The sequence below is a fragment of the Hordeum vulgare genome, chromosome 7H, assembly GCF_904849725.1.
Source record: "Hordeum vulgare subsp. vulgare chromosome 7H, MorexV3_pseudomolecules_assembly, whole genome shotgun sequence".
Lineage (NCBI taxonomy): Eukaryota > Viridiplantae > Streptophyta > Magnoliopsida > Poales > Poaceae > Hordeum > Hordeum vulgare.
In genome coordinates, this window is record NC_058524.1 from 503071135 (window position 1) to 503085804 (window position 14670).

General features: G+C 48.6%; 2 protein-coding genes across 2 annotated transcripts; both read left to right on the forward strand.

Moving 5' to 3' along the window:
- The first annotated feature begins 2728 nt into the window (after positions 1–2728).
- On the forward strand, positions 2729–5363 carry LOC123410601 (tetraspanin-2). The gene is made up of 2 exons (XM_045103542.1): positions 2729–3507; positions 4801–5363. Exons 1-2 carry the CDS (start codon positions 2998–3000, stop codon positions 5113–5115), a joined length of 825 nt encoding a protein of 274 aa, XP_044959477.1. The 5' UTR covers positions 2729–2997; the 3' UTR covers positions 5116–5363.
- A 2194-nt stretch (positions 5364–7557) lies between these two features.
- Positions 7558–9396, forward strand: LOC123413486. The gene is made up of 2 exons (XM_045106427.1): positions 7558–7641; positions 9057–9396. Exons 1-2 carry the CDS (start codon positions 7623–7625, stop codon positions 9383–9385), a joined length of 348 nt encoding a protein of 115 aa, XP_044962362.1. The 5' UTR covers positions 7558–7622; the 3' UTR covers positions 9386–9396.
- The last annotated feature ends 5274 nt before the right edge of the window (positions 9397–14670 follow it).

Below are 14670 nucleotides of genomic sequence, written 5' to 3' on the forward strand. Positions count from 1 at the left end.
TTTGTTCTCAAAATTCAAAATATGTTCATGCTTTAAAATATTATTCGTGTTTCCAAATTTTTTATGATTTTTCAAATTTGTTCTCAAAATTCAAAAAATGTTCGTGCTTTAATTTTTTTTCTTGCTTTCAAATTTGTTTGGGGCTTTTCAAAATGGTTTTCCATTTCAAAAATTTGTTCTTAAAATTCAAAAAATGTTCGTGCTTCCAAATATGCTCATGATTTTTAAAAGTTGTTCTCGGTTTTAAAATTTATGCTCGAAATTCAAAAAAAGTTCGTGCCTTAGAAATTTGTTTGTGCTTTCAAATTTGTTTGGGGTTTTTTAAAATTGTTCTCGTTTTCAAATTTTAGTTCTGAAGATTCAGAAAACGTTTGTGCTTTAAAAAATTGTGCACGCTTCCAAATTTTTAAATTTTCAAAATTGTTTTTCAAATTCAATAAATGTTTTTGCTTGAAATACAAAAAGAAAAGGAAAAATGAAGAGTAAATTGCCAAAAACTACCACATTTCGCGCAACCGTGTCCAGTAGCTATCACTTTACGATTTTATGCGGAAAACAACCAAAATTTTCCTAATCTGTGGCAAAAAACTATCAAACTTCTTAACTGTCCGATTTAGCTCTTTTAACCGTTTTTCTGGCAAGGTTGGCCCACATGTTAGGTGCCAGCATGACCCCGCGCATTTCATCGAACAGCTTCAGCGCTCACCGCGTCGGCGCTCACCGCGCTGCTCGCGAGCACGGCCAGCGGCGGAGCCGTAGTACTCCCTCTCCGGCTGCGCGTGCGCCTCCCCACGCCCCGGGCTGTACGACATTGGAGCAACAAGGACGGCGGCTCGGCCACGCCGCTCTTCCTCATGTCGCCCCGCCTCCTGGCCGCGGTCGTCGCCGTCGGCCTCATGACCGGCCTCGACGACATCCTCTACGCCTACGGGCTGGCGTACCTCCCGGTGTCCACCTCCTCCATCCTCATCTCCACGCAGCTGGCCTTCACGGCCGCCTTCGCGCTGCTACTCGTGCGCCAGCGGTTCACGGCCTTCTCCGTCAACGCCGTGGTGCTGCTCAGCGTTGGCGCCGCCATGCTGGGCATGAACGCCGAAGGTGACCACCCCGCGGGGGTGACGCGGTCGTAGTACTACGTCGGGTTCGACATGACGCTGGGCGCGGCGCTAATCTACGAGATCGTGCTGCCCTTCATGGAGCTCAGCCAAGCGAGGCACGGGGCGCGAACTGGCTCGGCTGTCACGTACACGCTCGTCATCAAGATGCAGATCGTCATCGGGTTCACCGCCACGGCCTCAGCGCCGCGTCCATGTGGCTCGTCTTCGCCGTCCTCGCGGTGGCCGTCCCGGTGGCCGCGCGCGTCGCCATGCCCCGCCGCGCCTACGACACGCAGGTGCAGCTCTCGCTCTCGCTCTCCGCGGCGCTTGCCTACCTCACGCTCACCTCGCTCATCCGCCGCCGTGCCTGCGCCTGCTGCTCTACCTGGACCGCCTCCTCCATGACTCCCAGGACCTGCGCGCGGGCTACACCTTGCAGCTCGTCGGCTCCTTCCATCTCCTCGCCTGCTTCGTCCTCGTGCAGCTCGCCGGCTCCTTCCACCTCCTCCCTCGTGCAGCCGGAGATGGAGTACTACGGCTCCGCCGCCGGCCGTGCCGCGAGCAGCGCGGTGAGCGCCGACGTGGTGAGCGCTGAAGCTGTTCGATGAAATGCGCCGGAACATGCTGGCACCTGACATGTGGGCCAGCCTTGCAAGAAAAATGGTTAAAAGAGCTAAATCGGGCAGTTAAAAAGTCTGGTAGTTTTTTTTACCATAGATTAGAAAAAATTTGATAGTTTTTCGCACAAAATCGTAAAATGATAGCTACTGGACACGGTTGCGCGAAATGTGACAGTTTTTGACAATTTACTCAAAAAGGAAAGAAAAAACGAACCCTAAAAAGGAAATAAACAGGAAAGAAAAAAAGTAATAGAAAAAAAAAACAAAACTGGGCCGGCCCATTCAGGATGTCCGCCCTGTGTGGCGCAGGAGTCCCTGCCGCAATGAGGGGCAGTTAGGAGCTCCCACTCCAATCAAATGACCCAAACAAGCGGCGTTTTTGTTCGCATTTTGTCCGTTTAGGTCGGTCCGACGGACACCTCCACACGGCTCCATTACGTTAATTAAATATTAAAAAGCCTTAAACCATGACACAATGCGCTGCCCTAGGAGTCCTCGTTGTTGACTTCGGCGTCGGTGAAGTCGATCAGGTAAGGCCGGCTCAGTGAAACGCCGTGTTCAAGACAATGCTGATGTGCTGCTGCGTGTGCCTCCACCGCCTGTTCCATCGACCCGGGCTATGCTGGTGACGACAGCAACGCAACACGGGCATGCTCCTCCTCCTGGGGCAACCTCAACCGAGGTAGAAAAAGATTTTACGGCGATCAAACGGCTGGAGATAGTGGCATGTCGGCCGAAGCGCACCCTACCCCGCCGGACGGATCTGCGGTTTCCCCGTCCCCGATGAAACCAAGTCGGCATGCTGGCACGGGCCATATTGCCCGCAGGAGCACGGCCGGCGGTGTCAATCAGTGGCATCGGCGCCGCCTTCTCTCCTCTCACCGGCGTACGGCACGACACGTGCGCGTGCGTCCACGGAAGCTGCCGCTGCCGACCTCCGCGATCGATCTCATCGGGTACATTATCCAACACGCTTCTCGCTGCAGTCTGCCCGAGCAGTGTGTGCCCGTGTCCTCTATTTCACACACCTTCCTTTCCACCCAGCATCTCTCCCCCCATCGCTTCCCAGCAACCATCGTACACCGCTGCAGCCCCGAAGGTGCAGCACAGTACCCCGGAAATTGTACAAGGGGGCAAGAAGTAAAGTGTCCGCCCCACCAAGAAACCCAAGTCGTCACTCGTCAGTCGTCTCACTCACAGTCACGGGCTCACTCCACTTCGCCCACTCTCACTCACCCGCTCCGTCCGTCGCCGTCCGGCCGGCAGCCCGCGCCGCGGCCATGGCGGTGAGCAACAACATCACGGCGTGCCTAAACTTCCTGGCCCTAATCTGCACCATCCCGGTGGTCGCCACGGGCCTCTGGTTCGCGTCCAAGCAGGGCGCCGAGTGCGCGCGCCTGGCGCGCTGGCCCGTGGCCATCCTCGGCGGCCTCCTCCTGCTCGTCGCCCTCGCGGGCTTCGTCGGCGCCTACTGGAACCGACAGGGCCTGCTGGCCGCCTACCTCTTCGCCATGGCGGCCCTCATCACGCTCCTCCTGGCCCTCCTCGTCTTCGCCTTCGCCGTCACCCACGGCTCCGGCGCCTACGTCGTGCCCGGCCGCGCCTACCGCGAGTACCGCCTCGAGGGCTTCTCCGGCTGGCTGCGCGGGTACGTCGCCGGGGACCCGCGCCGGTGGGACGGGATCAGGGCGTGCCTCGCCGCGTCGGACACCTGCAGGAAGCTCACCGTCGAGGCCGCCTTCTTCATCGCCCCCGAGCAGTTCTACCAGTCCGACCTCTCGCCGCTCCAGGTAGTAATTAACTGCTCCAGTTTTCACGAGTAATCACGTTCATTGCCCGCATTGTAGAGTTAATTGGTAAATTCAGGACTACAGCGAACTAATTTCAGGGTTTTTAATCTGAAGTGTCTGCTAGATAGAGGTAGCAGTAGTAGTACTAAGAGCATCTCTAGTAGAACCTCAAACCCTTAAATCCAAAATCAGTTTTAAGGGTTGAGAATTGATCATTTTTGACACTTTTAAGGGTTGAAAAACAAAGGCAAAGACTAGAACCCTCAAACCCAACTCTTATAGCCTAGTTTTGAACACTATGAACATGCACGTGGAGGAACAGAGGATACAAAAATGACTTCAGCCGCGGAGGAGCTCACGCTCGCGCTCGCGGAGGAGCTCGCGCTGCCTGGACGAGGCCGTCTCCCTGGCGTACCGCGCGGTGGAGCTCCGCCGGGCGGCCGCGGCAGGCGCGGCGGCGGGCGGGGGCGCGGCGACGGCTGGAGGGCGGGGGCGGCGGCGGCGGGCGGGGGCGCGGCGGCTGGAGCGCGGGGGGCGGCGGCGGGCGGGGGCGCGGCGGGCGCGACGGCGGCGGCTGGAGCGCGGGGCCGGGGCCTGGGCGCAGAGGGGCGGCAGGGCCGGGGCCGGGGCGGCGGCCGGAGCGCGGGGGGCGGCAGCCGGAGCGCGGGGGCGACGGGTCGGCGGCTGGAGCGCGGAGGGCGGCGGGCTAGCGGCGGCCGCTGCGGATTCCTCCCACGTGCGGGAACCAACTTCCTCCCGCGCGATGTGGGAAAATGAGTGCGGGTTGGGGGCAGTTTTCCCCCAACCCTCACTTCTACAGGCTGGGAAGGGGTTTGAGGGTTCGATTTTTAATTTTTTTTACGGGTTTAAGGGTTTAAGGGTTCTAGTCTACGTCGTTTTTTCGATAAAAACTGTAAAAAACGGTTATTTTTAAGGGTTTGAGGGTTTGAGGTTCTACCAGAGATGCTCTAAGCTCGTAGGAGAAAGAACTGTAATTGAAGTGGAGATGGTGCTATCTAGGAGTAGTACATGTGGGAATAGATCGGCATAGAAATGTGGGTCAGCGCACCGAAGCGTGTAATTTATTTAGTACTCCCTCTGTACCAGATACAGTAATACTTGTTGAGGTGAACGAAGCTTCCATGTAGTACTACACAATGCAACCAAATTAAGCATGGCATGGCTTTGATGTCCTGGCTAAACCAGCTCACCCTGCATGCGCTCATTCTTGTCCTCTTGCGTAACCGCTTGCTCTGGACTTACCCTGTGGTTGTTGTCGCGTCGCGCGTGCAGTCCGGCTGCTGCAAGCCGCCGACGGCGTGCGGGTACGCGTACGTGTCCCCGACGGTGTGGGCGAGCCCGGCGAACCCGGCGGCGGACGCGGACTGCGGCGCCTGGAGCAACGACCCCCGGCAGCTCTGCTACTGGTGCACCTCCTGCAAGGCCGGCATGCTGGGCACCCTGCGCGACCAGTGGCGCCGGGCCAACGTGGCGCTCGTCGCCGCCACCGTCGCGCTCCTCGTCGTCTACGTCATCGGCTGCAGCGCCTTCAAGAACGCGCAGACCGAGGACCTCTTCCGCCGCTACAAGTGGAGCAACAACACCTGATGGCTGATTCCGATGCACGGACATATCCTCAAGGAAGGAGTTCTCTCACATGGCATTGTGCACTACGAACCAGTGTAGATCATGTAGTGGTAAGTAACGTTGTACTCTCCGGTCTCTCTCCCTGAAATTAGTTTCACTCTGACGACTTGTATGTACCCACCATACCCGGTGCAGTTCCTAGTGCTATTGTTTAATACATTTGAGAAAATTTCCATTAAGTTTAATAAAAAAATAGATCAAACATGGTACTCCCTTCGTTTTAGTTTATAAGTCCGGCACGCGTATCTAGGTCATCAATTTGACCAACTTAATAAGAGGCATATATTATAAAAAATATAACATTAGAAATTTTAGATATTTTATTTTCTAATGATATAATTTTTATGTTAAATAATACTCCCTCCGTAAACTAATATAAGAGCATTTAGAATACTACTTTAGTAATCTAAACACTCTTAATTTAGTTTACAGAGGGAGTATATTTTATATAAGTTAAATTGACGACCTAGGTACACATGCATGTCTTATAAACTGTGATAGAGAGAGTAAGCATAATGGACATGATTTTTGATAAAGAGAATATATTAACTTCATGAAGATACCAATTACACACTGTCTCTGTAACAACACAATACCATAATGACATTGTGGATTCACACCATAACAAAAAAAGCTAAAAAAAACCTGCTACTGTAACATCCAAGATGCGGTCATATCCATATTTTGACGCGAGGGCGTCGACAAGGATAGAAATGCATCTCGTCGTTTCGCAAGAATGGATACCGTTACAAGTACATGTACTGAAAAAATGAGTATAAGGAGTTGGCTTACACTCGCCATAGCATCATCAAGGTCAGATCAATACAACAATATCCAGTCACCATGAAGAAGAGTAGTGTCCGACTACGGATGAAAACAAATGACAAAAGAACAACGCCCATCCTAGAATGATGATGAAGAACAAGAAACTCCAAATAGCACAATCATCGCGCTCACGTCATAATATCACTTTACATGTACCTGCAACTGGTGTTGTAGTAATCTGTGAATCACAGGGACTGGGCAATCTTATTTCCAAAGGTATCAAGACTAGCAAAGTTACGAGTACAAGAATAAGAGGGAGGACAGCCGCACCCCCAAGTCTTTGGCATAGCCCTCCCTCTCTCCCTACTCTGTTTGCTCCTCCATTCACAGTTCCGGTAGCGCTCGGCGAAGCCCTGCTGAGATAGCACCACCACCATTGTTGTGACACCATCGTGCTGCAAGAGATCGAGTAAGCGGAGACGTCATCGAGCTGGAAGTGTGTTAAACACGGAGGTGTCATCCGTTCGGCGCTAGATCGGGACGGATCACGATTGCATCGGAAAGAAGTACGACTACATCAACCGTGATACAAACGCTTCCGCTTAACGGCTACAAGGATACGTAGACACACACACTCTCTCTCCGTTGTTATGCATCTCTATAGATAGATCTTGAGTGTTTATAGGTTTTTTGTTTTCCATGCTTAGTTCCCTAACAGATAATTCGATCAATTAGATATTGAACACAATATGTTTTGTTCAAACCCAAATTTGTTGGCAAATCCAAATATCGGTCATTAAGGGCTTCGGTCATAATAGTCAGGGCAGTAAGTATTTGTCCGCTAGTTTTCGCACTCGTATTGGGACTAAAAATGCCGGAATTATGAACACTCTCCATTTTCCCTGAAACAACACAATAGAAGTCTATAACTGACTTCAAATCATGAGCATTGTGAATATTGGCTCCCATTAGCGTAAATGAATCATCAACAACACACAAGACTGATGATACCAGGAGCATCTCTACTAACCTTCACACTAGAAATATTTCCCTTTCCTTCGTGTTTGATAAGAGAGTAGTTAGACCCTCCCATAACAAGAATAGATAAGGAGATAAAGCAGTGGCGTAACTAGCTCGATGAGCCAGGGTGGTTCAATAATAAAAAATTCATGTAATTTTATGTATTGTAAAAATATATATATATTTTTTCTATCCTATATATTGGCTATGATGGAATTTCAGGGTGGTCCTGTTGGTATTTGATCTAAGGCCCAACGGGCTGTAGAGAAAAGAAAGAAAGAAAGAAAAAAAAGGCCAAAGGATAAACATGAAAGAAACGAGAAAGAGAGGGCCACGATCCAACGAACGTGCCCTCGTCACAACAGAAGCGCCCTGATCGGGGGCACCCTAACCAATGTGGTTTTGGTCCCTTGTCGCCAGTGCACATAAAAGGGTTGGGGGCAGCCGGCACCTGTGTGTGAGATCCTATTCGCGTACGGACTACTGCTGCCCCCTACATCCCTAAAACCCTAACCGATCTGGGGGAGCGCTGCACGACGGGAAGACCATCACCAAGCTCTGCCCTTGTTCCAGGGCAGTGCCGGTGGCGCCCGGAGGGACGCCGCTTCCCGCCACGATCCTCTACCCCGAGCCTGCATCACGCCTGCATCGAGCAAGCACGGGACATCGCATCGGCTACACCAATGGCCTCAACCATTGGTGGTAAGAACCAATCTCTCTCTCTCTCTTATATTGTTTAGGTGGTCTAATTACTAGGCATAAGATCCAGTCATATGAATCCTACGGGATTACATCTAACAATGGTATCTTGAGCCGTTTAAGCCTAGATTAGATCCCTAAGATCGATCTGGTTCATGATTATTGGTGTTTTAATGCCACGGGACAGTGCTAGTTTTCCCAAGAATGATTAAACCATGTTCTGTTAATGTGTTTATGTCACGTTTCCGCGCTACGTTTTGATCTCTAGGCACTGTTTTAGGATCATGACTAAGAAAATAGAAGGAGGGGAGTCAAATGTTTCAAAGAAATCATGCCAAAATCCCAAATCAGAGGCAAAGTTTTTGTCTCACCTATTAACGTCGGCTTTTGGATCCGCGCGGCCGTCGCCGTGCGTGCATCCATGGCCGAAACGCCGCTGTCCTCCGGGACGGCGTGCGGGAGGATGCGCGGGGCGGCTGCATCGCATGGCTCTGCGCCTTGGACGTCGTCGTCGCCGATTAGATGCACCACCGGAGCCACGCTCGACAGAGGAGCGCGCGGGACGAAGTCCCCTGCACGCTGCTCCGGCGAGCGCAGCTGCCGCGGCGCCACACTGTGCGCAGCTCCGGCGAGCGAGGCTGCTGCCGCGGCGCCACCCCGTGCGCGGCTCTGGCGAGCGAGGCTGCCGCGAACGAACCCGCTGTCACTGCTGCCGCGGCGCTGAACCCGCCGTCACTGCCGCGTGCTGCGCGACGCGAGGGAATGGGGAATGGGGCTAGGGTTCCACCCCTGTCCCGGTTTTCCCTCTGCTGGGATCGATCCGAGCCGCTCGCTCGAACGGACGGTCCTGGCAGAGCGGTGCCCAGACAGGCCTTCGGCCGCTCAACGGGCCGGTAGCGCGCATGGGCTTCGGCGGCCAGACAGGCCTTCGGCCGCCTAACGGGCCGGTTGCGCGCATAGGCTTCGGCCCGAGTTGTTTTAGGCCACAATAAGATTCTACGCATTTTCTGTTTTACTCAGTGCATTTTCTAAAGTTGTTCTAAAAATGTTTTTTGCACTGTTATAAATAGAAAATTAACAGAAGAATAATGTTGACAAATTATGTTTAAGCTTTCTGAATAAAATGGAACCAACGAGAAATTTTATTTGGAAATTTTTTATGAAAATAATGTCTATGTCATTTATGGCATATTAATGTGATGTTTTCTTTTTGTAATACAACCAACGTTGTTTTACAATTCTATTCATATATATTTCATTTTATGTTAATTCCTTATTATTTTCTGCCCAACGGTGATATATTTTGGAATTAAATTTTTGCATGAAAATTGATCAACCAACGTAGGTTAATTTTTCTGCAATTTAATTTAGTTATGATGTTCTTTCCCTTTACTTATGATATTTTGAAATTATGACAGCTTCCGGTCCTCGTGGTTTCGAAAACATCGAGCCACTAACAGGAAACAACTTCCAAACATGGAAGGACTCGTTGCTATTGCACTTAGGTTGGCATGAGGTTGACCTCGCGCTTAGAGAAAGTAAACCAGAGGAACCTCCAAAGGGTGCCACTGGGTATGCTGAGCTTAAGAAAGCCTATGACACTAAAGTTGAGCAGTGGGAGAGGTCGAACAGAATGGCACTCCGAATTATGAACTTCTCCATCTCAACTGAGATTAAAGGGGCTATTCCCACTAAAGAAAATGCCGCCGAATATTTGAAATCGGTGGAAGAACAATTTAAGGGCTAAGAGAAAGTGTATGCTGATGAGCTTTTACACAAGCTGCTTGCAAAATATGATGGGCAAGGAAGTGTGAGGGAACACATATTAAGTATGAGCAATGCCGTGGCAAAGCTTAAAACCATGAAGTGTGACTTGAACGAAGAGCTTCTTGTGCTCCTTGTTTTTAGGTCACTACCCTCACAGTTCAATCCATTTAAGATAAGTTACAACTCTCTTGAAACTAAACGGAAACTACCTGAGCTCATTGCACATTGTGTTCAGGAGGAAGAGAGAATGAAAAGTGAACAAAAGGATCAAGTTTTCCATGTTAACTTTGGAAAAAGGAAGCAGGAGAACAATGCTCCTGGCAATAATGTGCCCAACAAAAAGCAGTTTTTCAAAAAGACTCCTCCAAAACCTAAGCAATGCAATGAGGCAAGCTGTTCACGTCTCGCTCCTCCAGCGGCTGCTCCACTCAATCTCAAAAATGCCGCTGGAGAAATGATTTGCAACTTTTGCAAAGAGCCTGGTCATGTCAAGGCAGACTGTCCTGGTTTCCTCAAGTGGCTGAATAAAAAAGGTAAAGATGAGATCACTCTTGTAGATGAATCTCTATATGTTGATTTTTCTGAATCTACATGGTGGATTGACTCAGGAGCGACTGTGCATGTCGCTAATTCCTTGCAGGGATTCCATACAAGCCATACCCTAAGAAGGGGTTCAAGAAGACTTAATGTCGCAAATGGAAAGGAGGCTGAAGTTGAAGCTGTGGGCTCCCTCACCTTGAAGTTGCACACTGGTTTCCTACTTCAGCTCCAGGACGTACTTTATGTACCTACATTAAGTAGGAATTTGATTTCAGTTTCATGTTTAGATGATTATGGTTTTCATTGTTCTTTCGGGAAGAAATAATGTTTCTTAAAATATGGTAATAAGGATGTTGGTCTCGCCGTTCGACGAGGCAAACTTTATATGTTGAATCTTTTCGAATATCCTATATGTGTGAATCTCTGTGAGATAAATATGAATGTATGCAATCATGAAAAAAATGGGAGAAGTACCAATCCTTCTTCGAAATTGTGGCACCGTCGCTTAGGCCACATTTCGAGGGGGAGAATGGAACGATTGATTAAAGTAGAAATACTTCCTCCACTAGATTTCTCTGACGCGGGCAATTGCATTGACTGCATTAAGGGAAAGTATGTAAAAACAATTAAGAAAGGAGCAGTAAGAGCCACAAGGGTCCTTGAACTTATTCATACTGATATATGTGGACCTTTTAACGTAAAATCTATGGATGGTTTTGATTCTTTCATTACCTTTACGGATGATTTCTCTCGCTATGGCTATATTTACCCCATACGTGATCGGTCCGAAGCTTTGGACAAATTTAAGATTTATAAAGCAGAGGTTGAAAACCAACTCGATCTAAAGATCAAGGTAGTACGATCTGATCGCGGGGGAGAATATTATGGCAGGCATGCTCCTTATGGGCAAATTCCAGGACCGTTTGCTAAACATCTTGCTGAAAATGGAATTATTGCCCAATATTCAATGCCCGGTGAACCTCAGCAAAATGGTGTAGCTGAGCGTCGCAACCGCACCTTGATGGATATGGTATGAAGCATGCTTAGTCATGCAAGCTTACCAGTAAACCTTTGGATGGAGGCATTGAAAACAGCTGCACACATCCTGAATCTTGCTCCAACTAAGTCAGCACCGAGCACACCTTATGAGATGTGGACGGGAAAGAAACCGAGCATGAATTACTTGCGTGTGTGGGGCTGCCCAGCTGAAGCTAAAGTATTCAATCCACAAATTAAGAAGTTGGACCCAAAGACAATTAGTTGTTTTTTGATTGGGTACCCTCATAGAGGAAAAGGATACCATTTTTATTGCCCAGGTCACACCACCAAGTTTGTGGAAACCAGGCAAGCGGTATTTTTTGAGGATAATGAAGTCACTGAGGTTAGGGCAATTGATCTTGAGGAGAAGCGGGTGTATGTCCCATCCCCGACTATCCGAGAGAGCTTTATCCCTATGACTATCACGCACGAGACACCGGCTGGTGATCCCGAACCTGAAGTGGATCCTCAATCTGACGAGGAGCCTCAGCACAATGAAGATCCTCCTCAGGACGAGGACTCCCAACCAAATGATGATCCTCAACCTAATGTTGATCCTCAACCTTCTCGGGCAAGAAGAAACACGCATACTAATGAGCCCGTGAGAAGGTCGCAACGAGATAAGAAAAAGGCCATCCCAAATGATTATGTCACTTTCATGTGTGAGGATGAAAATGACATCGGGAAGGCACAAGATCCGACCTCATATAAAGAAGCCACTAAAAGTGAATACGCGTCCAAATGGATGGTTGCCATGGAAGATGAATTGAAATCTATGAGCTCGAATGATGTTTGGGACTTAACAGAAGTTCCCGATGGAGCCAAAAGGGTAGGCTGCAAATGGGTCTACAAAACCAAATATGACTCCAAAGGGAACGTTGAAAGGTTCAAAGCGAGACTTGTAGCAAAGGGTTTTACACAGAGAGAAGGGATCGACTATAACGAAACCTTCTCACCTGTCTCGGCAAAGGACTCCTTCAGAATAGTCATGGCACTTGTAGCTCATTATGATTTAGAGCTGCATCAAATGGATGTCAAAACGACATTTCTGAATGGTGACTTGAAAGAAGAAGTCTACATGACTCAACCTGAAGGTTTTGTCATGGAAGGAAAAGAACATATGGCATGTCGTTTAAAGAAATCCATATATGGCTTGAAGCAGGCTTCAAGACAGTGGTACCTAAAGTTCGACAAGGTTATTAGAAATTTTGGTTTTAAAGAAAATGAAGTGGACAACTGCATATACGTTAAGTTCAAAGGCAGTAGGTTCACAATTTTAGTCCTATATGTGGATGACATTCTGTTGGCTTGCAGTGATAAAGATATGCTGCAAGAGACCAAGAGATTTTTGTCCTCGAATTTTGACATGAAGGATCTCGGTGAAGCCTCGTATGTCCTTGGCATTGAGATTCATCGAGATAGGTCCAACGGAACAATAGGACTATCACAGAAGGCATACCTAGAGAAAGTACTAAAGAAATACAATATGCATAAGTGCTCTTCTACACCTGCCCCCATAGTCAAGGGTGATAAGTTTGGGACATTCCAATGTCCAAGGAACCAAAATGAAGCTGATCAGATGAAGTCGGTTCCCTATGCTTCGGCTGTCGGAAGCATCATGTATGCTCAAGTGTGTACACGCCCTGACTTAGCTTTTGTAACCGGGATGCTTGGCAGATTTCAATCTAATCCAGGACCGGACCACTGGAAGGCCGCAAAGAAAGTCTTGCGTTATATGCAAGGCACTAAAGATTTCATGCTTACATATAAGAAGTCCGATAACCTGGAAGTTATTGGTTACTCAGACTCTGATCTTGCCGGGTCTGTGGATAGCAAGAAATCCACGTCAGGTTATATATTCACACTCGCCGGTGGAGCCATATCGTGGAAAAGCTCCAAGCAAACGATAGTTGCCTCATCTACGATGCATGCAGAGTTTATAGCATGTTTTGAGGCCACTGGGCAGGCTGTATGGCTAAAGAATTTTCTTCCCGGACTTAAGGTGGTTGACAGCATTTCCAAACCACTCACATTGTACTGCGATAATGAACCCGCAGTTTTCTATGCCAATAACAACAAGTCAAGTGTTGCTGCCAGGCACATTGACCTAAAGTATCGTGTTGTTCAACATAGAATCCAGGATCAAACCATTAATGTTAAGCATATCAGTACGACACGTATGCTTGCGGATCCGCTCACTAAAGGCTTACCACCCAATATATTTCGTGAGCATGTAGCCGGCATGGGATTATTGGAAGCCTCTTGATTCTGGAATAATGGGACCACTAATATAACCACTCCCCATTAAGTAATATGTATTCCGTTTCGAGATAGGATGAGTGCTATGAGTATGGCGGTTCAATGGCATGCCATTTTGTCGTTGTAACACCTTACTCTGATACATCATTCCTATGGAGAATGGACAAATGTTAATGAGCCTAACGATCAAGGGGGAGAATGTTGGTATTTGATCTAAGGCCCAACGGGCTGTAGAGAAAAGAAAGAAAGAAAGAAAGAAAAGGCCAAAGGATAAACATGAAAGAAACGAGAAAGAGAGGGCCACGATCCAACGAACGTGCCCTCGTCACAACAGAAGCGCCCTGATCGGGGGCACCCTAACCAACGTGGTTTTGGTCCCCTGTCGCCAGCGCACATAAAAGGGTTGGGGGCAGCCGGCACCTGTGTGTGAGATCCTATTCGCGTACGGACTACTGCTGCCCCCTACATCCCTAAAACCCTAACCGATCTGGGGGAGCGCTGCACGACGGGAAGACCATCACCAAGCTCTGCCCCTGTTCCAGGGCAGTGCCGGTGGCGCCCGGAGGGACGCCGCTTCCCGCCACGATCCTCTACTCCGAGCCTGCATCACGCCTGCATCGAGCAGGCACGGGACATCGCGTCGGCTACACCAATGGCCTCAACCATTGGTGGTAAGAATCAATCTCTCTCTCTCTTATATTGTTTAGGTGGTCTAATTACTAGGCATAAGATCCAGTCATATGAATCCTACGGGATTACATCTAACAGGTCCATGGACCATCCTGTCCATCCCCTGGCTACGCCACTGAGATAAAGGGTCTATGTGCTTTAAGATTTTTTATAAATTATTGGATAAAGTAAATGGACTAAATCCCAATAATTCCAACGACTATGACTTATTTCTAGAACTATAGTGTGGTGAGATTTTTTTAAGTTGGTTAGTGGAGACACTTTCTCCGGAAATTCTTGATGAAATGTAGTGTATGTTTAGATTTATGATTCTTTGAAGAACAAAAAATAAACAAATAAAGATTTTGGTGTGACTGACAAATTTTTAGCATTCGCGCATTTTTTGGGGTGAAAAGGCCTAATGCCATATATTAATCAACACATGTCCTTACAAACTCGCGACAGAAAAATAAAATTATATTCCAAGTTTGGTTCTGCCTGTGGTCATCGTCTTGACAAAGCAAACTATTTTGAACCCAGGACGTTGTAGAAGCAGCGGTTGTGAAGTTGTCAATGGAGACCAATAGATACCAGCGGTCTTGACCTGCGAATCAGATTGCCACCCCAAAGAATGAAACACCGAGAAGGACATGCAGAAACTTCGAAAACCACAAAGATCAGCCGAGTACAGAGATATCAACTCGAAACCTAAACTGACTAGTTGCATTTTTTTTGGATTTGTAATGTAAATCTTGGGCT